This window comes from Triticum aestivum, chromosome 7B, assembly GCF_018294505.1.
Source record: "Triticum aestivum cultivar Chinese Spring chromosome 7B, IWGSC CS RefSeq v2.1, whole genome shotgun sequence".
In the NCBI taxonomy this organism is placed as follows: Eukaryota; Viridiplantae; Streptophyta; class Magnoliopsida; order Poales; family Poaceae; genus Triticum; species Triticum aestivum.
In genome coordinates this window covers 11,069,412-11,095,383 of record NC_057813.1, presented here as the reverse complement: position 1 = coordinate 11,095,383, position 25,972 = coordinate 11,069,412, and the positions used below count along the sequence as shown (strand labels likewise).

Genomic DNA, 25,972 nt, shown 5'->3' with positions numbered 1-25,972 from the left:
ATCATTGTCATATTGCCTTGCATGATCATGTAGTTGAGATCGTATTTGTGGTAGAGCCACCGTTCATAATTTTTCATACATGTCACTCTTGAATCATTGCACATCATGGTACACCGCCGGAGGCATTCACATAGAGTCATATTTTGTTCTATGTATTGAGTTGTAATTCTTGAGTTGTGAGTAAATAAAAGTGTGATGATCTTCATTATTAGAGCATTGTCCCATGTGAGGAAAGGGTGACGGAGACTATGATAACCCCACAAGTCGGGATGAGACTCCAGACTAAATAAAAAAAGAGGCCATAAAAAAGAGAAAAGGCCCAAATAAAAATATATAAAACAATGAGAGAAAAAGAGAGAAGGGACAATGCTACTATCCTTTTACCACACTTGTGCTTCAAAGTAGCACCATGATCTTTATGATAGAGAGTTGTTGGGGAACGTAGTAATTTCAAAAAATTTCCTACGCACACGCAAGATCATGGTGATGATATAGCAACGAGGGGAGAGTGTTGTCTACGTACCCTTGTAGACCGAAGCGGAAGCGTTGACGCAACGTAGAGGAAGTAGTCGTACGTCCTCCGGTTCAACCGATCCAAGTACCGTTACTCCGGCACCTCCGAGTTCTTGACACACGTACAACTCGATGACGCACCCTCGATCTTCGATCCAGCAGAGGCGCCGAGGGGGAGTTCCGTCAGCACGACGGCGTGGTGACGATCTTGATGTTCTCCTGTTGCAGGGCTTCGCCTAAGCACCGCTACAATATGACCGAGGTGTAATATCGTGGAGGGGGGCACCGCACACGGCTAAGGAGCGATCAATGATCAACTTGTGTGTCCTAGGGTGCCCCCCTACCCCCGTATATAAAGGAGGGAGGGAGGAGGTGGCCGGCCCTAGGGGGGGGCGCGCCATGAGGAGGGGGAAACCTACTCCAAGTAGGTTTCCCTCTCTTTTCCTTATCTTATTTGGATGGGGAAGGAAAGAGTACTAGTATTAGGAAGTAGTACTAGTAGTAGTAATAGAAAGAGGGGGAAGGAGAAAGGAAAGGGGGGGGCGGCCCCCCTCCCCAATTCGGATTGGGCTTGGGGGGGCGCGCCCCCTCCCTTGCTCCTTCTCTCTTCCTCCTACATGGGCCCAATAAGGCCCATATATCTCCCAGGGGGGGTTCCGGTAACCTCCCGGGGCTCCAAACTTCTCCGGAACCTTTCCGGTGTCCAAATATATCCGTCCAATATATCAATCTTTATGTCTCGACCATTTCGAGACTCCTCGTCATGTCCGTGATCATATCCGGGACTCCGAACAACCTTCGGTACATCAAAATACATAAACTCATAATATAACTGTCATCGAAACCTTAAGCGTGCGGACCCTACGGTTCGAGAATGATGTAGACATGACTGAGACACATCTCTGGTCAATAACCAATAGCGGGACCTGGATGCCCATATTGGTTCCCACATATTCTACGAAGATCTTTATCGGTCAAACCGCATAACAACATACGTTGTTCCCTTTGTCATCGGTATGTTACTTGTCCGAGATTCGATCGTCGGTATCCAATACCTAGTTCAATCTCGTTATCGACAAGTCTCTTTACTCGTTCTGTAATACTTCATCTTATAACTAACTCATTAGTTACATGCTTGCAAGGCTTAGGTGATGAGTATTGCCAAGAGGGCCCAGAGATACCTCTCCGACAATCGGAGTGACAAAACCTAATCTCGAATTATGCTAACTCAACATGTACCTTCGGAGACACCTGTAGTACTCCTTTATAATCACCCAGTTACGTTGTGACGTTTGGTAGTACCCAAAGTGTTCCTCCGGTAAACGGGAGTTACACAATTCTCATAGTTACGGGAACATGTATAAGTCATGAAGGAAGCAATAGCAGAATACTAAACGATCAAGTGCTAAGCTAACGGGATGGGTCATGTCAATCACCTCATTCTCCTAATGATGTGATCCCATTAATCAAATGACAACACATGTCAATGGTTAGGAAACATAACCATCTTTGATTAATGAGCTAGTCAAGTAGATGCATACTAGTGACTATATGTTCGTCTATGTATTCACACATGTATCATGTTTCCGGTTAATACAATTCTAGCATGAATAATAAACATTTATCATGATTTGAGGAAATAAATAATAACTTTATTATTGCCTCTAGGGCATATTTCCTTCAGTCTCCCACTTGCACTAGAGTCAATAATCTAGATTACATAGTAATGATTCTAACACCCATGGAGTCTTGATGCTGATCATGTTTTGCTCGTGAGAGAGGCTTAGTCAATGGGTCTGCAACATTCAGATCCGTATGTATCTTGCAAATCTCTATGTCTCCCACTTGGACTTGGTCCCGAATGGAATTGAAGCGTCTCTTGATGTGCTTGGTCCTCTTGTGAAATCTGGATTCCTTTGCCAAGGCAATTGCACCAGTATTGTCACAGAAGATCTTCATTGGTCCCGATGCACTAGGTATGACACCTAGATCGGAAATGAACTCCTTCATCCAGACTCCTTCATTTGCTGCTTCAGAAGCAGCTATGTACTCCGCTTCACATGTAGATCCTGCCACGACGCTTTGTTTAGAACTGCACCAACTTACAGCTCCACCGTTTAATAAAAACACGTATCCGGTCTGCGATTTAGAATCGTCCAGATCAGTGTCAAAGCTTGCATCGACGTAACCATTTACGACTAGCTCTTTGTCACCTCCATATACGAGAAACATATCCTTAGTCCTTTTCAGGTATTTCAGGATGTTCTTGACCGCTGTCCAGTGATCCACTCCTGGATTACTTTGGTACCTACCTGCCAAGCTTATTGCTAAGCATACGTCAGGTCTGGTACACAGCATTGCATACATGATAGAGCCTATGGCTGAAGCATAGGGAACATCTTTCATTTTCTCTCTATCTTCTGCTGTGGTCGGGCATTGAGTTTGACTCAACTTTACACCTTGTAGCACAGGCAAGAATCCTTTCTTTGCCTGATCCATTTTGAACCTTTTCAAAATTTTGTCAAGGTATGTACTTTGTGAAAGTCCTATTAAGCGTCTTGATCTATCTCTATAGATCTTGATGCCCAATATGTAAGCAGCTTCACCGAGGTCTTTCATAGAAAAACTTTTATTCAAGTATCCCTTTATGCTATCCAGAAATTCTATATCATTTCCAATTAATAATATGTCATCAACATATAAAACTAGAAATGCTACAGAGCTCCCACTCACTTTCTTGTAAATACAGGCTTCTCCAAAAGTCTGTATAAAGCCATATGCTTTGATCACACTATCAAAACATTTATTCCAACTCCGAGATGCTTGCACCAGTCCATAAATGGAACGTTGGAGCTTGCACACTTTGTCAGCACCTTTTGGATCAACAAAACCTTCAGGTTGCATCATATACAACTCTTCTTCTAGAAATCCATTCAAGAATGCAGTCTTGACATCCATTTGCCAAATTTCATAATCATGAAATGCAGCAATAGCCAACATGATTCGGACAGACTTAAGCATCGCTACGGGTGAGAAAGTCTCATCGTAGTCAACCCCTTGAACTTGTCGAAAACCTTTTGCAACAAGTCGAGCTTTGTAGACAGTAACATTACCATCAGCGTCAGTCTTCTTCTTAAAGATCCATTTATTCTCAATGGCTTGCCGATCATCAGGCAAGTCAACCAAAGTCCATACTTTGTTTTCATACATGGATCCTATCTCAGATTTCATGGCCTCTAGCCATTTTGCGGAATCTGGGCTCATCATCGCTTCCTCATAGTTCGTACGTTCATCATGGTCTAGTAACATGACTTCCAGAATAGGATTTCCGTACCACTCTGGTGCGGATCTTACTCTGGTAGACCTACGAGGTTCAATAGAAACTTGATCTGAAGTTTCATGATCAATATCATTAGCTTCCTCACTAATTGGTGTAGTTGTCACAGGAACCGGTTCTTGTGATGAACTACTTTCCAATAAGGGAGTAGATACAGTTATCTCATCAAGTTCTACTTTCCTCCCACTCACTTCTTTCGAGAGAAACTCCTTCTCTAGAAAGGATCCGATTTTAGCAACGAAAATCTTGCCTTCAGATCTGTGATAGAAGGTGTACCCAATTGTCTCCTTTGGGTATCCTATGAAGACACATTTCTCCGATTTGGGTTTGAGCTTATCTGGTTGAAGTTTCTTCACATAAGCATCGCAGCCCCAAACTTTGAGAAACGACAACTTTGGTTTCTTGCCAAACCACAGTTCATAAGGTGTCGTCTCAATGGATTTTGATGGTGCCATATTTAACGTGAATGCGGCCGTCTCTAAAGCATAACCCCAAAACGATAGCGGTAAATCGGTAAGAGACATCATAGATCGCACCATATCAAGTAAAGTACGATTACGACGTTCGGACACACCATTTCGCTGTGGTGTTCCAGGTGGCGTGAGTTGCGAAACTATTCCACATTGTTTCAAATGTAAACCAAACTCGTAACTCAAATATTCTCCTACACGATCAGATCGTAGAAACTTTATTTTCTTGTTACGATGATTTTCTACTTCACTCTGAAATTCTTTGAACTTTTCAAATGTTTCAGACTTGTGCTTCATCAAGTAGATATACCCATATCTGCTCAAATCATCTGTGAAGGTGAGGAAATAACGATATCTGCCACGAGCCTCAACATTCATCGGACCACATACATCCGTATGTATGATTTCCAACAAATCTGTTGCTCTCTCCATAGATCCGGAGAACGGTGTTTTGGTCATCTTGCCCATGAGGCACGGTTCGCAAGTACCAAGTGATTCATAATCAAGTGATTCCAGAAGTCCATCAGTATGGAGTTTCTTCATGCGTTTTACACCGATATGACCTAAACGGCAGTGCCACAAATATGTTGCACTATCATTATCAACTCTGCATCTTTTGGCTTCAACATTATGAATATGTGTATCACTACTATCGAGATTTAATAAAAATAGACCACTCTTCAAGGGTGCATGACCATAAAAGATATTACTCATATAAATAGAACAACCATTATTCTCTGATTTAAATGAATAACCGTCTCGCATCAAACAAGATCCAGATATAATGTTCATGCTCAACGCAGGCACCAAATAACAATTATTCAGGTCTAAAACTAATCCCGATGGTAGATGTAGAGGTAGCGTGCCGACCGCGATCACATCGACTTTGGAACCATTTCCCATGCGCATCGTCACCTCGTCCTTAGCTAATCTTCGCTTAATCCGTAGTCCCTGTTTCGAGTTGCAAATGTTAGCAACAGAACCAGTATCAAATACCCAGGTGCTACTGCGAGCATTAGTAAGGTACACATCAATAACATGTATATCACATATACCTTTGTACACTTTGCCATCCTTCTTATCCGCCAAATACTTGGGGCAGTTCCGCTTCCAGTGTCCAGTCTGCTTGCAGTAGAAGCACTCAGTTTCAGGCTTAGGTCCAGACTTGGGTTTCTTCACTTGAGCAGCAATTTGTTTGCCATTCCTTTTGAAGTTCCCCTTCTTCTTCCCTTTGCCCCTTTTCTTGAAACCAGTGGTCTTGTTGACCATCAACACTTGATGCTCCTTTTTGATTTCTACCTCCACGGCTTTCAGCATCACGAAGAGCTCGGGAATAGTCTTGTTCATCCCTTGCATATTATAGTTCATCACAAAGCTCTTGTAGCTTGGTGGCAGTGATTGGAGAATTCTGTCAATGACGCTATCATCCGAAAGATTAACTCCCAGTTGAATCAAGTGATTATTATACCCAGACATTTTGAGTATATGCTCACTGACAGAACTGTTCTCCTCCATCTTGCAGCTGTAGAACTTATTGGAGACTTCATATCTCTCAATCCGGGCATTTGCTTGAAATATTAACTTCAACTCCTGGAACATCTCATATGCCCCATGACGTTCAAAACGTCGTTGAAGACCCGGTTCTAAGCCGTAAAGCATGGCACACTGAACTATAGAGTAGTCATCAGCTTTGCTCTGCCAGACGTTCTTAACGTCGTCAGTTGCATCAGCAGTAGGCCTGGCACCCAGCGGTGCTTCCAGGACATAACTCTTCTGTGCAGCAATGAGGATAATCCTCAGGTTACGGACCCAGTCCGTGTAATTGCTACCATCATCTTTCAATTTTGTTTTCTCAAGGAACGCATTAAAATTCAACGGAACAACAGCACGAGCCATCTATCTACAAACAAACATAGACAAGCAAAATACTATCAGGTACTAAGTTCATGATAAATTTAAGTTCAATTAATCATATTACTAAAGAACTCCCACTTAGACAGACATCTCTCTAGTCATCTAAGTGATTACGTGATCCAAATCAACTAAACCATGTCCGATCATCACGTGAGATGGAGTAGTTTCAATGGTGAACATCTCTATGTTGATCATATCTACTATATGATTCACGCTCGACCTTTCGGTCCCCGTGTTCCGAGGCCATATCTGTATATGCTAGGCTCGTCAAGTATAACCTGAGTATTCCGCGTGTGCAACTGTTTTGCACCCGTTGTATTTGAACGTAGAGCCTATCACACCCGATCATCACGTGGTGTCTCAGCACGAAGAACTTTCGCAATGGTGCATACTCAGGGAGAACACTTCTTGATAATTAGTGAGAGATCATCTTAAAATGCTACCGTCAATCAAAGCAAGATAAGATGCATAAAGGGTAAACATCACATGCAATCAATATAAGTGATATGATATGGCCATCATCATCTTGTGCTTGTGATCTCCATCTTCGAAGCACCGTCGTGATCACCATCGTAACCGGCGCGACACCTTGATCTCCATCGTAGCATCGTTGTCGTTACACCATCTATTGCTTCTACGACTATCGCTACCGCTTAGTGATAAAGTAAAGCAATTACAGGGCGTTTGCATTTCATACAATAAAGCGACAACCATATGGCTCCTGCCAGTTGCCGATAACTTCGGTTACAAAACAGGATCATCTCATACAATAAAATATAGCATCATGTCTTGGCCATATCACATCACAACATGCCCTGCAAAAACAAGTTAGACGTCCTCTACTTTGTTGTTGCAAATTTTACGTGGCTGCTACGGGCTTAAGCAAGAACCAATCTCACCTACGCATCAAAACCACAACGATAGTTTGTCAAATAGACTCCGTTTTAACCTTCACAAGGACCGGGTGTAGCCACACTCGGTTCAACTAAAGTGAGAGAGACAGACACCCGCCAGCCACCTTTAAGCACGAGTGCTCGTAACGGTGAAACCAGTCTCGCGTAAGCGTACGCGTAATGTCGGTCTGGGCCGCTTCATCTCACAATACCGCTGAACCAAAGTATGACATGCTGGTAGGCAGTATGACTTATATCGTCCACAACTCACTTGTGTTCTACTCGTGCATATAACATCAACGCATAAAACCTAGGCTCGGATGCCACTGTTGGGGAACGTAGTAATTTAAAAAAATTTCCTACGCACACGCAAGATCATGGTGATTATATAGCAACGAGGGGAGAGTGTTGTCTACGTACCCTTGTAGACCGAAGCGGAAGCGTTGACGCAACGTAGAGGAAGTAGTCGTACGTCCTCCGGTTCAACCGATCCAAGTACCGTTACTCCGGCACCTCCGAGTTCTTGACACACGTACAGCTCGATGACGCACCCTCGATCTCCGATCCAGCAGAGGCGCCGAGGGGGACTTCCGTCAGCACGACGGCGTGGTGACGATCTTGATGTTCTCCTGTTGCAGGGCTTCGCCTAAGCACCGCTACAATATGACCGAGGTGTAATATCGTGGAGGGGGGCACCGCACACGGCTAAGGAACGATCAATGATCAACTTGTGTGTCCTATGGTGCCCCCTACCCCCGTATATAAAGGAGGGAGGGAGGAGGTGGCCGGCCCTAGGGGGGGCGCGCCATGAGGAGGGGGAAACCTACTCCAAGTAGGTTTCCCTCTCTTTTCCTTATCTTATTTGGATGGGGAAGGAAAGAGTACTAGTATTAGGAAGTAGTACTAGTAGTAGTAATAGGAAGAGGGGGAAGGAGAAAGGAAAGGGGGGGCCGGCCCCCCTCCCCAATACGGATTGGTCTTGGGGGGGCGCGCCCCCTCCCTTGCTCCTTCTAAGGCCCATATATCTCCCAGGGGGGGTTCCGGTAACCTCCCGGGGCTCCAAACTTCTCCGGAACCTTTCCGGTGTCCAAATATATCCGTCCAATATATCAATCTTTATGTATCGACCATTTCGAGACTCCTCGTCATGTCCGTGATCATATCCGGGACTCCGAACAACCTTCGGTACATCAAAATACATAAACTCATAATATAACTGTCATCGAAACCTTAAGCGTGCGGACCCTACGGTTCGAGAACGATGTAGACATGACTGAGACACATCTCTGGTCAATAACCAATAGTGGGACCTGGATGCCCATATTGGTTCCCACATATTCTACGAAGATCTTTATCGGTCAAACCGCATAACAACATACGTTGTTCCCTTTGTCATCGGTATGTTACTTGTCCGAGATTCGATCGTCGGTATCCAATACCTAGTTCAATCTTGTTATCGACAAGTCTCTTTACTCGTTCTGTAATACTTCATCTTATAACTAACTCATTAGTTACATGCTTGCAAGGCTTAGGTGATGAGTATTGCCGAGAGGGCCCAGAGATACCTCTCCGACAATCGGAGTGACAAAACCTAATCTCGAATTATGCTAACTCAACATGTACCTTCGGAGACACCTGTAGTACTCCTTTATAATCACCCAGTTACGTTGTGACGTTTGGTAGTACCCAAAGTGTTCCTCCGGTAAACGGGAGTTACACAATTCTCATAGTTACGGGAACATGTATAAGTCATGAAGGAAGCAATAGCAGAATACTAAACGATCAAGTGCTAAGCTAACGGGGTGGGTCATGTCAATCACCTCATTCTCCTAATGATGTGATCCCATTAATCAAATGACAACACATGTCAATGGTTAGGAAACATAACCATCTTTGATTAATGAGCTAGTCAAGTAGAGGCATACTAGTGACTATATGTTTGTCTATGTATTCACACATGTATCATGTTTCCGGTTAATACAATTCTAGCATGAACAATAAACATTTATCATGATATGAGGAAATAAATAATAACTTTATTATTGCCTCTAGGGCATATTTCCTTCAAGAGTCTCCTATGTTGTCACTTCCATATACCAGTGGGAATTTTTCATTATAGAACTTGGCTTGTATATTCCAATGATGGGCTTGCTCAAAATGCCCTAGGTCTTCGTGAGAAAGCAAGTTGGATGCACACCCACTTAGTTTCTTTTGTTGAGATTTCATACATTTATAGCTCTAGTGCATCCGTTGCATGGCAATCCCTACTCACTCACATTGGTATGTATTGATGGGCATCTCCATAACCCATCAATACGCCTAGCTGATGTGAGACTATCATCTCCTTTTTGTCTTCTCCAAAACCACCATTCTATTCCACCTATAGTGCTATGTCCATGGCTCACGCTCATGTATTGCGTTAAGATTGAAAAAGTTTGAAACTACTAAAGTGTGAAACAATTGCTTGGCTGAAACCGGGGTTGTGCATGATTAAATACTTTGTGTGATGAAGATAGAGCATAGACAGACTATATGATTTTGTAGGGATAACTTTCTTTGGCCATGTTATTTTGAGAAGACATGATTGCTTTGTTAGTATGCTTGAAGTATTATTATTTTTTATGTCAATATTAAATTTTTGTCTTGAATCTTTCGGATCTGAACATTCATGCCACAATAAAGAAAATTACATTGATAAATATGCTAGGTAGCATTACACATCAAAAATTCTGTTTTTATCATTTACCTACTCGAGGACGAGTAGGAATTAAGCTTGGGGATGCTTGATACGTCTCCAACGTATCTATAATTTTTGATTGTTCCATGCTATTATATTATCTGTTTTGGATGTTTAATGGGCTTTAATATACTCTTTTATATTATTTTTGGTACTAACCTATTAACCGGAGGCCCAGTGCCAGTTTCTGTTTTTTTTGCCTATTTTAGAGTTTTGCAGAAAAGGAATATCAAACGGAGTCCAAACGGAATGAAACCTTTGCAAGGATCTTTCTTGGACCAAAAGCAATCCAGAAAACTTGAAGTTGAAGTCTGGGACTCTATGAGGAGGCCATGAGGCAGGAGGGCGCACCCAGGGGGTAGGCGCGCCCCCACCCTCATGGGCCCCTCGTAGCTCCACCGACGTACTTCTTTCGCCTATATATACTGTTATACCCTAGAAACATCAGGGGGAGCCACGAAAACACTTTTCCACCACCGCAACCTTCTGTACCCGTGAGATCCCATCTTGGGGCCTTTTCCGGCGATCTGCCGGAGGGGGAATTGATCACGGAGGGCTTCTACATCAACACCATTGCCTCTCCAATGAAGCATCAGTAGTTTACCACAGACCTTCGGGTCCATAGTTATAGCTAGATGGCTTCTTCTCTCTCTTTGATTCTCAATACAAAGTTCTCCTCGATGTTCTTGGAGATCTATTCGATGTAATACTCTTTTGCGGTGTGTTTGCCGAGATCCGATGAATTGTGGATTTATGAACTTGATTATCTATGAATATTATTTGGTTCTTCTCTGAATTCTTATATGCATGATTTGATATCTTTGTAAGTCTCTTCGAATTATCGGTTTAGTTTGGCCTACTAGATTGATCTTTCTTGCAATGGGAGAAGTGCTTAGATTTGGGTTCAATCTTGCGGTGTCCTTTCCCAGTGACAGTAGGGCAGCAAGGCACATATTGTATTGTTGTCATCAAGGATAAAAGGATGGGGTTTATATCATATTGCTTGAGTTTATCCCTCTACATAATGTCATCTTGCTTAATGCGTTACTCCCTTCTTATAAACTTAATACTCTAGATGCATGCTGGATAGCGGTTGATGTGTGGAGTAATAGTAGTAGATGCAGAATCGTTTCGGTCTACTTGACACAGACGTGATGCCTATATTCATGATCACTGCCTTAGATATCTTCATAACTATGCCCTTTTATATCAATTGCTTGGCAGTAATTTGTTCACCCACCGTAATATATGTTATATTGAGAGAAGCCACTAGTGAAACCTATGGCCCTCGGGTCTCTTCTCTATCATATTACATCTCTTTTATTTCATCTCATCTCATTTACTATTTTGCAATCTTTACTTTCCAATCTATACAACAAAAATACTAAAAATATTTACTTTACTATCTCTATCAGATCTCACTTTTGCGAGTGACCGTGAAGGGATTGACAACCCCTTTATCGCGTTGGTTGCGAGGTTTTTGATTGTTTGTGCAGGTACTAGGTGACTTGTGTGTCGTCTCATACTGGATTGATACCTTGGTTCTCAAAACTGAGGGAAATACTTACGCTACTTTGCTGCATCACCCTTTCCTCTTCAAGGGAAAACCAACGCATGCTCAAGAGGTAGCAGTCTCCCCTGGGGTTTCTGGAATATTGGGGTATTTATAGAGGAAAGAGGCGGTGCGGGAGGCTACCGAGGTGGGCACAACCCACCGGGGCGCGCCCTGGTGGGTTGTGCTCCCTTGGAGCTCCCCTCAGGTGCTTTCTTGGCCCACTAGATATCTTCTGGTCCAAAAAAAATCAACAAAAAGTTTCACTCCATTTGGTATTGATTTCCTGCGATGTAAAAAACAAGCAGAAAACATCAACTAGCACTGGGCACTATGTGATGCGGAGCATCCCTCGCTCATCCCCATGGACGCATCTACATCTCCTTCAACACCACGTGGACCCATGACTCGAGCCCGCTCTAAGGCTATCGAAGATAAGGTGAACTCGCTCCTCTCCGAAATCCCTCTTCCTACTCACGAGACATGGCTACTACCTCAGACGGAAACTCTGTGTGTGATCAGGTACAACGCTGAAGAAGAAGCAACAGGCGTCAACTTTCTGCTCAGCCCGGAACCTGCCCGAAACCTGGCCCGGAACTTTCGGCCTGCCCGGAACTTCCGGCCTCCTTCGACATCGACCACCCCGGGCATGCCAACTTTCTGCTTAGCCCGGAACCTGCCCGGAACCTGGCCCGGAACTTCCGGCCCCCGGAACCTCCGGCCTTGCCCGGAACTTCCGGCCCCCGGAAGCCAGCCCTGCTTCACCCGTCCAACTTTCGGCTTAGGCTGGACCCTGCCCGGAACCTCCGGCGCCCGGAACTTCCGGCCTGGCCCGGAACTTCCGACCCTGCCTGCGCGCAGCCACCTGGGCCGAGGCCTGTGTACCCTTCCGCCCCGTAGACTATATATACTCCCTCATCCCGTACGTTTTAGGGTTAGCATTGCATAGCTCATATTTGTGTGAGAGCCTTGCTCATCCACTTGGATACTTCTCCTCGGAGTTCAGGACCTCTTCGGAGAAGATCCCCCAAGCGGATTCAAGACCCCTTTCTAGGGAAGATCCTCAAGACCTCCGTACGGAGAAGAACGGTGCCTTTGTATCCTTGCCTTTGTTGATTGTGGATCATGTGTATCTCTTTGTGTTCGGTGATCTAGCACTCGTGTGATTGATTCTATGTCGGTTTCGTGATTCTCTCTCGTTCTCCCCATGTTTTCCCCTTTGTGCTTCCGTGTGTTCTTCGTGAATCTCCGTAGGATCCTCTCCAAACGTGAAAGATCGTCCAACTAGGGTTTTGCCCTACATCATATGGTATCATGAGCCATGTTGATCACGTTTTTGGAGCCCCTACCCTTTGTTTTCTAGCTTGATTTTGTTGTTTTCGTCCTAATTCCGAAAATTCCCCACCAAAAATAGCCCCAATTTTTTTTGTGATTTGTTGATGAGTTGAGATTTTGTTGGATTTGATCCATGGATTTGCTTTGCTTCGAGTGGATCTAGCTTCCTTGCCCTTCCTCCCTTCTAATATCTTCTTTTTCCCCTCGGATTTGGGTTTTTCCCAAGTTTTTCCGCCCAAATCCGTGATCCCGAAGTCTCTGTTCTTGGCAGATTCCCGACCCCCGGAACCTCCGGCCTTGCCCGGAACTTCCGGCCGCCGGACCTTCCGGTCATCCCCGGAACTTCCGGACCCCGGAACTTCCGTCTTGCCCGGAACTTCCGGCCTAGACAGAACGGTTGCACTTCTTCGACACTTTCGCTACTTCGGAAACTTCGATCACGGTGCAGCGGCATCTTCGCCAACGTACTGAAGACCGTGCACTGCGTCCCCATCTACTTTCGCATCCGCTTCAACCTTCAACCGAAGCAAGGATGGTAACATCGACGACATCTTTGTCATACCTTGCAATTGCATTGATAACCCACATTGCCTCATTTTGCGTAGCTTACCCATCGAGACTAGACATTGAGTATTGCAGGCAACGTGACTTGTGCACATTAGGAATCATACTCCATAAGCATACATACCATACCATAGTGGTGCATATCTTGGGATCCACTTGTGTGTCACAAAGTTGTCATAGCATACACAATTGCTATCTTGGTTCATAAAGTTTTGCATAAGAAAAGAGCTCAAAGAGTGAAAGAGCCACCCAAGCTTTTAAGCAAAGAGGAAAGATAAGCAAAGAGCTTATGAACAAGAACCATAGCATCATACTACATTAAGATTGTCCTATTGGATCATCTTGGATCATTGCACCGAAATACCATACATATAGCATACTTGGGATAGAGATAGTTGCATTTTTGCCTAGTAGGTTGTGCACAAGTTTGCGTATCCGCCTATTGTGCAATCGTGCTAGCATCTCTCTAGTATTGTGCAACAAGAGCATTTTCGTGGTTTCCACATTTTGGCTCACTTTTGGATTGCACAATCCCACTTATCTATTTGCGTGTGTGTTTCCGTGTACCCATACTTGCTTGGTCTACTTGTTGCATTTGCAAATTTATGAACCTTTTCCAACATTATTGAAGCTCACTTACTATTGCATCAAATTTTGTGCCACCATCCTAACCAAGCTCCAAAAAGCTTTTTACGTGTGTAGGTGTGTGAACCGACAAGAATTGGTACCAAAAGTGCTATTTCATTGTCCGCATTGAAGTGAACTTGATTCATTTTCAACTTCGGTTAAGGTACATTTGGTACACGTTCTTTTCCTTCGACCACTCACATTTTATTTGCAATGATGGATAGGCCAAGTTCTTCTACAAATCCACCTCTCATCGAGAACGGCGACGACATGTCATCATTCGTCACAAAGAGCCACCTCTTTGGTGCTCAAAGGGCGTTACACCAAGAGCAACGAGCTATGAGCGACCGCATCGACAACCTCGCCACCGACTTGCGACTCTCCGAGCAACGTACAAGAGACTACTTCAACAACAAGTTAGACTCCCACAAGCAAGAGAATGATGCAAGAATGGACGAGATCCGCGACTTGATGAGGAACCGGCATCATTTCACTTCTTCACCCTCAAGACGGAGCCGCTCGAGTCGACACTCCGATGACACCTTATCCGGCTCAAGTACACCGTCATCGACCATTCTTCGACGAGCCACGCGTCAAGACCGACATGCATCTCGGAACCCGCTACATGACAAGCATTCCCAAGAGCAAGTTGATGAGCAAGTTCCTCGTCCTCAATCAAACCAAGTCGCTTTTGCTCAAGCTCAAGAATGGCAACGACTACAACGCCAAGAAGAAGAACGAGCGCGCCTACACCAAGAGGAACAAGACGCCGAGGCTCAACGTCTTCAACAACAACAACGAGAAGCGCAAGCTCTTGAGGCGCAACGTGCCCTTCAAGAATCAAGTTGAGCCATCGTCAACCGCAATCGCGAACGGCGCAATCAAGAGGAAGCTCTTCGAGAAGAAATCCAAGAGAGGAACTATCAACCGAATGTGCAACGTCAAGCTCCACAAGCTCCTCCACAAGCTCCTCCACAAGCACGTCAAGCTCCACAAGCTCCTCCACAAGCACGTCAAGCTCCACAAGCTCCTCCACAAGATCGTCAAGATCCACCTCAACCTCAAGTTCAACAAGAGCAAGTTGATCATGGTCTTCATCCGCGACAAGAGCAACATGAGGATGACTATCCTCCACGTCAAGGGCGTCATCATCACCATCGCCAACAACACAATGAAGAGCAACGCTACGGAAAACTCAAATTCACAATGCCCAAGTTCAACGGAAGCAATGATCTCGAAGAATACCTCTCATGGGCATTGAAGGTCGACAAAATTTTCCGCTTGCACAACTATGAGGAAGAGAAGAAGATCGCTATGGCATCACTTGAGTTCCTATACTATGTGCTCATATGGTGGGAACAAGTCCTTGAGCGCCGTGAAGCAAGAGGTGAACCACCTATCACCACTTGGGCTCAAATGGAGGAAGTCATGCGAGCACGTTTTGTGCCAACCTACTACAACCGCGATCTCTTCAAGAAGCTACAACTACTCAAGCAAGGAACAAAGAGTGTTGAAGAATACTACAAGGAAATGGAGATTGCCATGATTCGAGCCAATGTCACGGAAGATGATGAGCAAACAATGGCACGTTTCTTAAATGGTCTCAATCATCCCATCAAGAAGATTGCCGACTTCCAACCCTACTCCAACCTCATTGAGCTCGTGCATCAAGCTACAAAAGCGGAACGTCAAGTGCAAGATGACTTCAAGTACGCCAAGTACTCATCCAGGACATACGGTTTCTCCAACATCCAAGCTTCAACAACTCCTCCAACATCTACGTCAACCAAACCTTCTCCAAGCAATGACGACAAGTCAAGTTACAAGAAAACTTCATCAAGTTCAAGTCGTCTTCCACCTAATACAAGCAACTTCAAGCCGCGTGCTTCATCATCTACTCCAACCGATGAGACCGTCAAGACAAGCTCCTTCAAGTGTTTCACTTGCGGCGGCCGAGGCCACAAGTCCTATCAATGCATGAACAAGCGCACCATGATCCTCAACGAAGATGGCACATATGACTCCATGAGTGAAGAGGAGATGGAAGCCCTTGAGCAAGTGGCCATGCACCGGTGCGTGAACGAGGATGAAGATGATCAAGTCTCTTGTGATGAGGATTCGAGCCCCGCTCTCGTTGTCTCCAAAGTCTTGACACTTCAACATCAACAAGAAGAAGACCAACAATGCCACATCTTCCACACTAAGGCCGGAATCAATGGAAGGTCCGCCAAGGTCATCATCGATGGAGGTAGTTGCCACAACTTGGCAAGTGAAGAACTATGCTCCAAGCTTCAATTAGTCAAGAGGAAGCACCCACACCCCTACAAGGTTCAATGGCTAAGTGACTCCGGCACTATACGAGTTGAGCATACGGTCCAAGTATCCTTCAAAATTGGTGCTTATGAAGACACTTTGGAGTGTGATGTGGTCCCAATGACAGTTTGCCACCTCCTTCTTGGTCGACCATGGCAATTCGACCGTGGTGTCATCCATAATGGGCGCACCAATCACTATAGCTTCAAGATGAAAGGGAAGGAATACGTGCTACGACCTATGTCTCCTAGTCAAGTGATAGCCGACAAGCAAGCCACCAATCACGGAGAGAAGAGTGAAAAAGTGATCCAACCAAAAGTGAGTGAGAGCCACAAGCCAAACTTGAGGGCCTCTTCACCTAGAGAGAAAAATCTCATCCTATTTGCCGCCAAAAGTGAGATGAGAGAAGTGTGTGAGAACCCATCGAGTGTGAGGCACTTTGTCCTTGTGTGCAAGGATGGAGAACCAAAAACTAACACCATTCACGAACTACCTTTGGTGTTTCAATCTCTTTTGCAGGAATTCCAAGATGCTTTCCCCGATGAGCTGCCTCCGGGTCTACCTCCTCTTCGAGGAATTGAGCATCGAATCGACCTCATCCCCGGAGCGCCACTTCCAAACAAGGCTCCATACCGTGTCAATCCCGAAGAAACCAAGGAGATTCAACGGCAAGTACAACAACTAATCAACAACGGTCATGTATGTGGAAGCTTAAGCCCTTGTGCCGTTCCCGTTATACTTGTACTTAAGCCCGATGGAAGTTTCCGCTTATGTTCCGATTGTAGACCCATAAATGCTATTACCGTTTGCTATAGGCATCCCATTCCTCGCTTAGATGATATGCTTGATGAACTTAGTGGAGCCAACTTTTTCTCAAAAATTGATCTTAAAAGTGGCTATTATCAAATCCGCATCCAAGAAGGTGATGAATGGAAAACTGCTTTCAAAACCAAATTTGGCTTGTATGAGTGGTTAGTGATGCCTATGGGTTTGTCGGAAGCACCCGGAACTTTCGTGCGTCTTATGCATCATGTGCTTAGACCTTACATTGGAATCTTTGTTGTGGTTTACTTTGATGATATTCTTGTGTTTAGCAAAACCATGAACGAGCACATTAATCATGTAAAATCTATTTTGGAAACTCTTGGAAAGCCTTTACGCGAACTTGAAAAAATGCACTTTTGGCATTGACAAAGTGGTTTTCCTGGGCTTCGTTGTCTCTTCCAAGGGTGTCCATGTTGATGAAACTAAAATTGAAGCAATTAAAACTTGGCCCCAACCCACCAATTTGCAACAAGTGCGAAGTTTTCTTGGTCTTGCAGGATTTTATCGCCGCTTTGTGAAAAACTTTAGCACAATTGCCGCTCCTTTACATGCTTTGAGTAAGAAGAATACTCCTTTTGTTTGGGGATCTTTGCAATCCAACGCTTTTGATGAGCTCAAGTCTTTGCTTACTCATGCACTGATTCTTGCTTTACCCAACTTTGGAAAAACTTTTGAGGTTCATTGTGATGCAAGTGGTACCGGAATTGGCGGAGTTTTGATGCAAGAAAAATGAGCCATTGCTTATTTTAGTGAAAAACTCTCCGGTGCTCAACTTAACTATCCCATCTATGACAAAGAATTGTATGCTTTAGTGCGTGTCCTACATGTTTGGGAACATTATCTTAGACCTCATGAGTTTGTCATCCATACCGATCATGAAACCCTTAAGTACTTAAAAGGTCAAACTAAGTTGAACAAGCGTCATGCCAAATGGAGTGAATTTATTGAATCTTTCCCATATGTGATCAAGTACATTAAGGGTAAGGAAAATGTAGTTGCCGATGCACTTTCACGCATATGCACGCTTGCCACTAAATTTGAGTTGAATGTTATTGGCTTTGAGCACATAAAAGACGTGTATGCTAATGATCCATCTTTTGCACCTCATTATGCTAAATGTTTGACGCATACATCTTGGGAACAATATTACATCAAGGATGGTTATCTTATGAGAGCTAACAAACTATGCATTCCCGAGTCTTCTCTTCGTTTACTCCTTTTGCAAGAGGCTCATGGAGGTGGACTCATGGGACACTTTGGACGCGACAAGACTTTCGCCACGCTCTCCAAGAACTAATTTTGGCCCAAGATGTTCCGCGACGTCTCACGCTTCACCACCCGATGCTCTACATGTCGCAAAGCTAAGTCTAAAGCTCAATCTCATGGTCTTTACATGCCTCTTCCTATTCCTTATCAACCATGGGAAGACATTAGTATGGATTTTGTACTTGGTTTGCCTAGAACTCAAAATGGAAAGGATTCCGTGTTTGTCGTTGTGGACAGATTTTCTAAAATGGCACATTTCATTCCTTGCAACAAGATAGACGATGCTTCACATATTGCCAATCTATTTTGTAGGGAAATCCTGCGACTTCACGGAGTGCCAAAGACAATTGTCTCGGACCGCGACATCAAGTTCTTGAGTTACTTTTGGAAGACCCTATGCGCCAAGCTCGGCATCAAGCTATTGTTCTCTTCGGCATACCACCCTCAAACCGACGGCCAAACGGAGGTGACGAACCGTACACTCTCCACTCTACTTCGCATGTTGATCAAGAGGAACATCAAGGAGTGGGAAGAGTGCCTACCCATCGCCGAGTACGCCTACAACCGTGCAAGACATTCGACGACCGGCAAGTCCCCCTTCGAGGTCGTCTACGGCTTCAACCCATTGTCCCCATTGGACATTCTACCTCTTCCTCTACAAGAGCGAACCAACCTCGACACAAGTGCCCGTGCAAGCTACATCAAGAAGATGCATGAAGATACAAGGCACACCATCGAGCGACAAACACAACGACTAGCGACCAAGCTCAATGTCAACAAGCAACCCATGGTCTTCAACATTGGTGATCTAGTGTGGCTACACCTTCGCAAGGACCGCTTCCCCATCGAACGCAAGTCCAAGCTTCTCCCTCGAGCCGACGGACCTTTCAAGGTGCTAGCACGCTACAACGACAACGCCTGCAAGATTGACCTACCTCGAGACAAGTACAATGTGAGCGACATCTTCAACGTCAAGGACCTCGCACCTTACCATGGAGATGAAGTTTTTGATCCGAGGTCGGATCTCTCCCAAGGGGGAGGAGATGATGCGGAGCATCCCTCGCTCATCCCCATGGACGCATCTACATCTCCTTCAACACCACGTGGACCCATGACTCGAGCCCGCTCTAAGGCTATCGAAGATAAGGTGAACTCGCTCCTCTCCGAAATCCCTCTTCCTACTCACGAGACATGGCTACTACCTCAGACGAAAACTCTGTGTGTGATCAGGTACAACGCTGAAGAAGAAGCGACAGGCGTCAACTTTCTGCTCAGCCCGGAACCTGCCCAGAACCTGGCCCAGAACTTCCGGCCTCCTTTGACATCGACCCCCCCGGGCATGTCAACTTTCTGCTTAGCCCGGAACCTGCCCGGAACCTGGCCCGGAACTTCCGGCCCCCGGAACCTCCAGCCTTGCCCGGAACTTCCGGCCCCCGGAAGCCAGCCTTGCTTCACCCGTGCCAACTTTCGGCTTAGGCCGGACCCTGCCCAGAACCTCCGGCGCCCGGAACTTCCGGCCCTGCCTGCGCGCAGCCACCTGGGCCGAGGCCCGTGTACCCTTCCGCCCCGTAGACTATATATACTCCCTCATCCCGTACGTTTTAGGGTTAGCATTGGATAGCTCATATTTGTGTGAGAGCCTTGCTCATCCACTTGGATACTTCTCCTCGGAGTTCAGGACCTCTTCGGAGAAGATCCCCCAAGCGGATTGAAGACCCCTTTCTAGGGAAGATCCTCAAGACCTCCATACGGAGAAGAACGGTGCCTTTGTATCCTTGCCTTTGTTGATTGTGGATCATGTGTATCTCTTTGTGTTCGGTGATCTAGCACTCCTGTGATTGATTCTATGTCGGTTTCGTGATTCTCTCTCGTTCTCCCCGTGTTTTCCCATTTGTGCTTCCGTGTGTTCTTCGTGAATCTCCGTAGGATCCTCTCCAAACGTGAAAGATCGTCCAACTAGGGTTTTGCCCTACATCACTATGTCAATAGGTTAGTAGCAAAAAATGATATAAAATGACTATAAAATGATTGCAAAACATCCAGGAATGATAATATAACATCATGGAACAATAAAAAATTATAGATACGTTGGAGACGTATCACGCCCTTCACCTAAATGTTGTGGATTCGCTGGACAGTAAGTGCTTATGTAGTAGGTCTTTCGATCATATTGTTCGAGCTCTTAAATTGGAAAACAGGCATTAAGCTTACCACATTCGTCATAAAAATGATCTCACAGAATATATCATCATTAGATTAGGCACAAATTAATCTCACCAATCCCTTGCATCCCTCGTGCCTAGGGAATCACTCATGTATCAAGATGGCAATGGGGCCCCGAATCTCGCGTCCCCGCGGATTTTTACCCTATTAGGGGACGGGCATGGGTGTCTTTTTAACCCCGCAAGGCTGCTGCTGGGTATTATAAAATCCGACATGTTTCATGGGTTCAAACCCGTTTCAGTAATACCCGAACCCGAAACCCGCCATACCTCGTAGCATATACACTAATCCACCAATTTCTACCCATCTACTGATCTAGCCTCGACTACACGACTGGCCCAGCCCCAGCCCCGTGGCCCAAATCACACGACCTCCACACCCTCGCTCGGTAAACCCCTCTATCTATTTGCTGCTGAAATGATATTCTTTGTGGCTACTCGTTTATCTCATGTTTTCATATGCTGATTTTTGTTGCTGCTATTGTTGTAATATGCTCCTAATTTTCCATGAAAATTTGCTATTTTTGCTGACTGCTCGCGGGGATGGGTTCCCCACTGGTTCAGAAAACCCGACGAGTTTAGGGACGAGCAAAAAAATTGGCCCCGTGCATGGGGACGGGGATGGGGTGGGTTTGTAGTTTTCTTGCGGGGTCGGGTTTGGGCACGCAAAACCCAGTGGGTTTTGTCCCCGTTGCCATCTTGACTCATGTATGAGAGATGGATAACAACCAAACACAAAGATCGTACGAAAGCAAACTTGTAGCTTGCCACTGTAAGATGAATGGTAACATCTCTATCTCTGAATCAAAGTACGATAGAGTTTACAAGCCCTAGCCTTACAAGTTGGCATCTCTCTCTAATGGCGGTGTTGTCGATGGTGAAATGGAGTATCATGCTGCAGAGGCAACCAAAGCTAATCTAAGTGAATCAATTATCCTCCTTTTCTCTGGTCATCAGTGTTGTGTCTATTATTGCTATGTTTTCTCTCGCTGGAAGTTGCTTCTGTAGATAAAAGGGAGGCGCCGCCGCCTGGTATGACTAAAGGTACGAGTACCCATACCTGTTGACGGGTATAATTTTTCCCATACCCCCATCACCCATCGGGATAAATGGGTACCCGCAGGTAAAATTACCCAGATTTGAAACACATCAATTTGAGCATTACATAATCATAAACAACAATTTATAACAATAATTTATTAACAACAACACATCATGACATCAACACATACTCGTTCGTGGACTAGCTATTGTTGTGCGGCGGCCTAACATGAATGCATGATGAGGTCTTGTTAGGGCTGTCGGATTTATGTACATATAATATGTTTAATATGTGGATAAATAATATATAAGGAGAGGGGCGATTTGGAGCTCGGGCTCAGCTGCTCCCGATATCTCGCTCGTCTGTTCCAGTCTTGGGATGCGAAGAAAGCCAACTGGCGTGGTGGTTGCGATCGCCGATAAAAAGGAGATACAGTGGAATACGGTAGCGAACAGTGGGCACGCGCGGGTAGAGGCCTGACGGTCGGCGCGCCGTCTCGGTCTGGGCCGTGGCCCATGACGGTGACTTCTAGACTGGGCCGTGGACCAGAACGTTGCAAAGCTGAGCCATTTCTTGTCGTGGACACCTGTATCCCCTTTTTCCCCCAAGAACACCTCTATCCCCCTTTCCTCTACAAGCGAGCAGCTCGTGGCGGCGGCGCTAGTTTCGGCCACCTGCGGCCAAGGAAAAATGGAGGATGCTGATCTGGAGTTTCTGCTTGATGTCGTGGACAGGTTAGTTTCTAAAGATCTGAGTATTTCGCGGTATTTATTTTACAATCTACCATAACTGAATGAGGTTGCTAACAATGGGGCCTGGCCGTCGGCCATTACCTTCTTCTCTCAGGTTCCCGCTGTGGGAGGAGTTTGGGGACAACATTAAACACCCAGATCCGGTTCCTCTGGCCGGGTTTAGTTGAGGTCAACGGGTCGGCGACGAAGGACCTGAAAAGGCACGAGGTGGAGGCCGCCGTTGTCCAAATTCATCTCCGAACTAGTCGGCGCAGTCAACTGACAGAGTCAACCCACAGGCCCCAGATTGGACAAAAAGGTGTGAACCTAAAGTCCATCCCGCTGATTAACTGTATGTTGATCCTTTTGGCTATCAAAATCAATTTAGGTAGCAAAAATCGTTTAGAAACTGAGAATATGATCTACATAGATTAGTCAATTGACAGCCGATCCTTATTGGCAGAATGCCAGAGAGTACAATGCTACTAGTGTTGAGGTTCTAGTGTACTGAATGTGTGCGTTTGCAAAAATTCAGGTTGCCATACCAACTGCGGCTATCGCTTTACTCTGCATGTCAGGAGTGCGTCAATGATATTCCTTTCATCTGGTACACAGTCACCAAAAGAAAATTAAGTTAGCCATAATGAGTGTAGTGAATTGATACGAGAACAGTGTCATTATTATACTGATATACACCAGAATACAAAAAACTGTGGACAAAAAATTCAAAGTCCTCTGTTTAGAGCACAAACCTTGAAGCCAGAATAGGTTTTGGATTGCCGCACTCTTTCAAAGAAGAAAGGAGGTAGGACTGAGACATGTATAAAGCCGCATCGAGGCCAGGAACATAGAGAAGGATACCTTTTGTGATAAGAGGCTTGTTCTAAACACCAAAGAAAACATAGTTTTAGAGCTAAGCACAGGCAGGGTTTCTAAAAGCAGCAAATAATACTCACGGAAGTCCACATCTGCATGGTGTTTTTGCTATGAAAGGACCTGAAAATTCAATGTCGAATCTGAAATGGCTTCCTTAAAAAATAACATCAGGTTTAGCCTGGATAGGATGTAAAAAAAGAAAAGAAAAAAAACTATTGCTTTCTGTATGTTTCAACTATGGTTGTACAGGTGGTGAAAATATGATGTTTATTTTTCTTTTGCTGATTTGGGAATTTTGATAATAAGGATCTGGTGTTGGGCTGGTGTTGCAGTTCATTCAGTTTCAAGGGAAAAGAGATATGTGTGGTTTCTTTTCTTTTCTACAATAGAATCTGTGCTTGTTGTGCAAAAATAGAAAAAAAAACGTCCTGGATTCTATGAAAGATTGTTGATGTCCATACATGAAATTAGAAGAAGTATGGACACTTGGTGAGCAAGGCAATCTTAGGATTTTATGGTGTAATTTGTACTACGGCAATAACAAATTCATGTGGGATTACAGAGACGGGTCGGTGCAGATGTGGCAAATTGATGTTGGTTTTTCCTCCTAGGTTCTTGCAAGTATTACATTTTCTGCAGGAATTAATTGTGGACATGTTTCTTATAAAATCCAGTACTTTAATAGTTATTGTCAAAGTGTTGTTCCGTGTTGTGTTCCTCGACTTCGTGTGGTACGAGCCGCTGATTCCTTTGGATTTAGTTTTGCTCTACCTGCAGAAATTTGGGCATGTTTAGTACTTTAGTTATGCTTCTCGAGCGGCATTGGAATGGTCCTCAGATTAATTTTTTCTGTGATCTTCAGCGATGATGGAAACTGGAGTGCAGCTTAATTTGTCTATATATTCTTGCAGTGGAGAAGGTATGTCAAACATATATTTGATCATTCCAACATTTGGCACTTAAACCATGTGCTTTTACATGCAGATCTTGATGGTGTTGTATAATGCATTTATGTGCTTTACTTTTCTTTTCTGCAAAGAAGAAAACATATTTTAGTCCATCTGAGCTCATGTGGTAGTTCCCAAGATCTTCAAGATTAAGAAACCAAAAGTTGGATATGATACAAAGGTGTTCACAGTAGAACCCCTGAATTTGTTGGATAAGTACTATCTATTAGAAACACGTTAGATAATTCTCCACCTCATAACTTCATGAACTTAGAAGCTGGGAAACTTGTCAGGACCCCGATCCTGAGTCACACCGATCTAGCATGTAACACATCATATCACTTTGCGGCCTCACGCACGGTATTCCCACGGGTGCCACCTTACCTGGCCCGGGACCGTTTGCGCCTTTTGGCTCACGTATATGATAGTGCCGCTAGCATCCATATGACAAAGAACCCGGGCTAACATGGCTAGTCGTGAACCCAAAGTGGCACTAACTTACAGGGACAGGCATACATGACCCAACAACGAACGTGTCAGTTATCAGCGAGTGAATCCGGGCTGTAGCAACTGGGCTAGCAGGACTCCGGTAAACCGGGCTGTAGCAGGCTAACAGGACTCCGGTATTAATCGCGTGACATTTCCCCGAAGGGACAGACACAGGAACGAAGAAGGACACATGCCGGCCAGCCTAAGTGTTCCGGAGCAGTAGCAAGCTACCATGGCTCAGTGGAAGCACTAGGAGACATTTCCAGGTAAGAGAGGCTACTAAGGATAAACAACTAGATAGTCAGATCCCACACATACCAAGCATTTCAATAACATACACACAATATGCTCGATATGTGCAAATACAACATGTCATCACAACATGACTCTACAACTCAAGCATTTTATTCAATAGGCTCCGAGGAGTGAGATATTACAAACATGGGTCTCATGACCCAACAATCAGAGCATACAAGTCAAAGCACAAGCGGAAGCTTAACATGTCTGAGTACAGACATCTACAAATGAAAAAGGCTGAGAAGCCTGACTATCTACCAGATCCTGTCGAGGGCACAAGATCGTAGCTGAGGTAACAAGCTAAACGTCGAAGTCCATGCGGTACTACTAGCGAGACTGAAGTCTCTTTGCAAAAACATAAATTAAGCAACGTGAGTACAAATGTACCCAACAAGACTTACATCGGATCTAACTACATATGCATCATTATCAACAAAGGGATGGTGGGGTTTAACTGCAGCAAGCCAGCTTTGACTCAGTGGCTATCCTGAACTACGACTGCAAGTAACTCTTTTGAGGTGGCGCACACGAGTCCACATATTCACCATATCAATACACCACTATGGATCCGCTCCCGTCTCCCTACGAGAACGCCATCCATAGCACTCACGCTTGTCTTGCGTATTTTAGAGTATCCACTTTCACTTGTCTATGAACTGTACAGGCAACCCAGAAGTCCTTTACCGCAGACACGACTATTCGAATAGATCATATTAACCCTGCAGGGGTGTACTTCTTCACACACGCTCTCACCACTTACCACCGTTTACACGACATGTACTCGGCAACTTTCAAGCGAAAGCCCAGCGAGGGTGTCGGCCACGACCTAACTAACCACACAAGTCTCTCGTCCAGGTTTATCGCCTATTCGGGTTCCATCCGCAAGGAGATCCGGCCGGGGTGTCGCTCACGGCCCCAAACGATGTGAGCAGGGTTCCCAAGCCCACCTCGACGGGTGGATCTACGCATGGTACACCATGCCACGGTGCCTAGTCTGTCCTAAGCTCACCTGTACCGGGTGC

General features: G+C 45.0%; 1 protein-coding gene across 1 annotated transcript in view; it reads left to right on the top strand.

Annotated features, from left to right (window-relative positions):
* The first annotated feature begins 22,185 nt into the window (after positions 1-22,185).
* The window catches only part of LOC123155455 (uncharacterized), a 39,084-nt gene continuing 35,297 nt past the window's right edge, over positions 22,186-25,972 (top strand). The window contains exons 1-3 of the mRNA XM_044573620.1: positions 22,186-22,344; positions 22,457-22,660; positions 24,080-24,136. Of these exons, the coding sequence (XP_044429555.1) occupies positions 22,308-22,344; positions 22,457-22,660; positions 24,080-24,136 (298 nt within the window). The 5' untranslated portion in view covers positions 22,186-22,307. The remainder of the gene's footprint in view (positions 22,345-22,456; positions 22,661-24,079; positions 24,137-25,972) is intronic.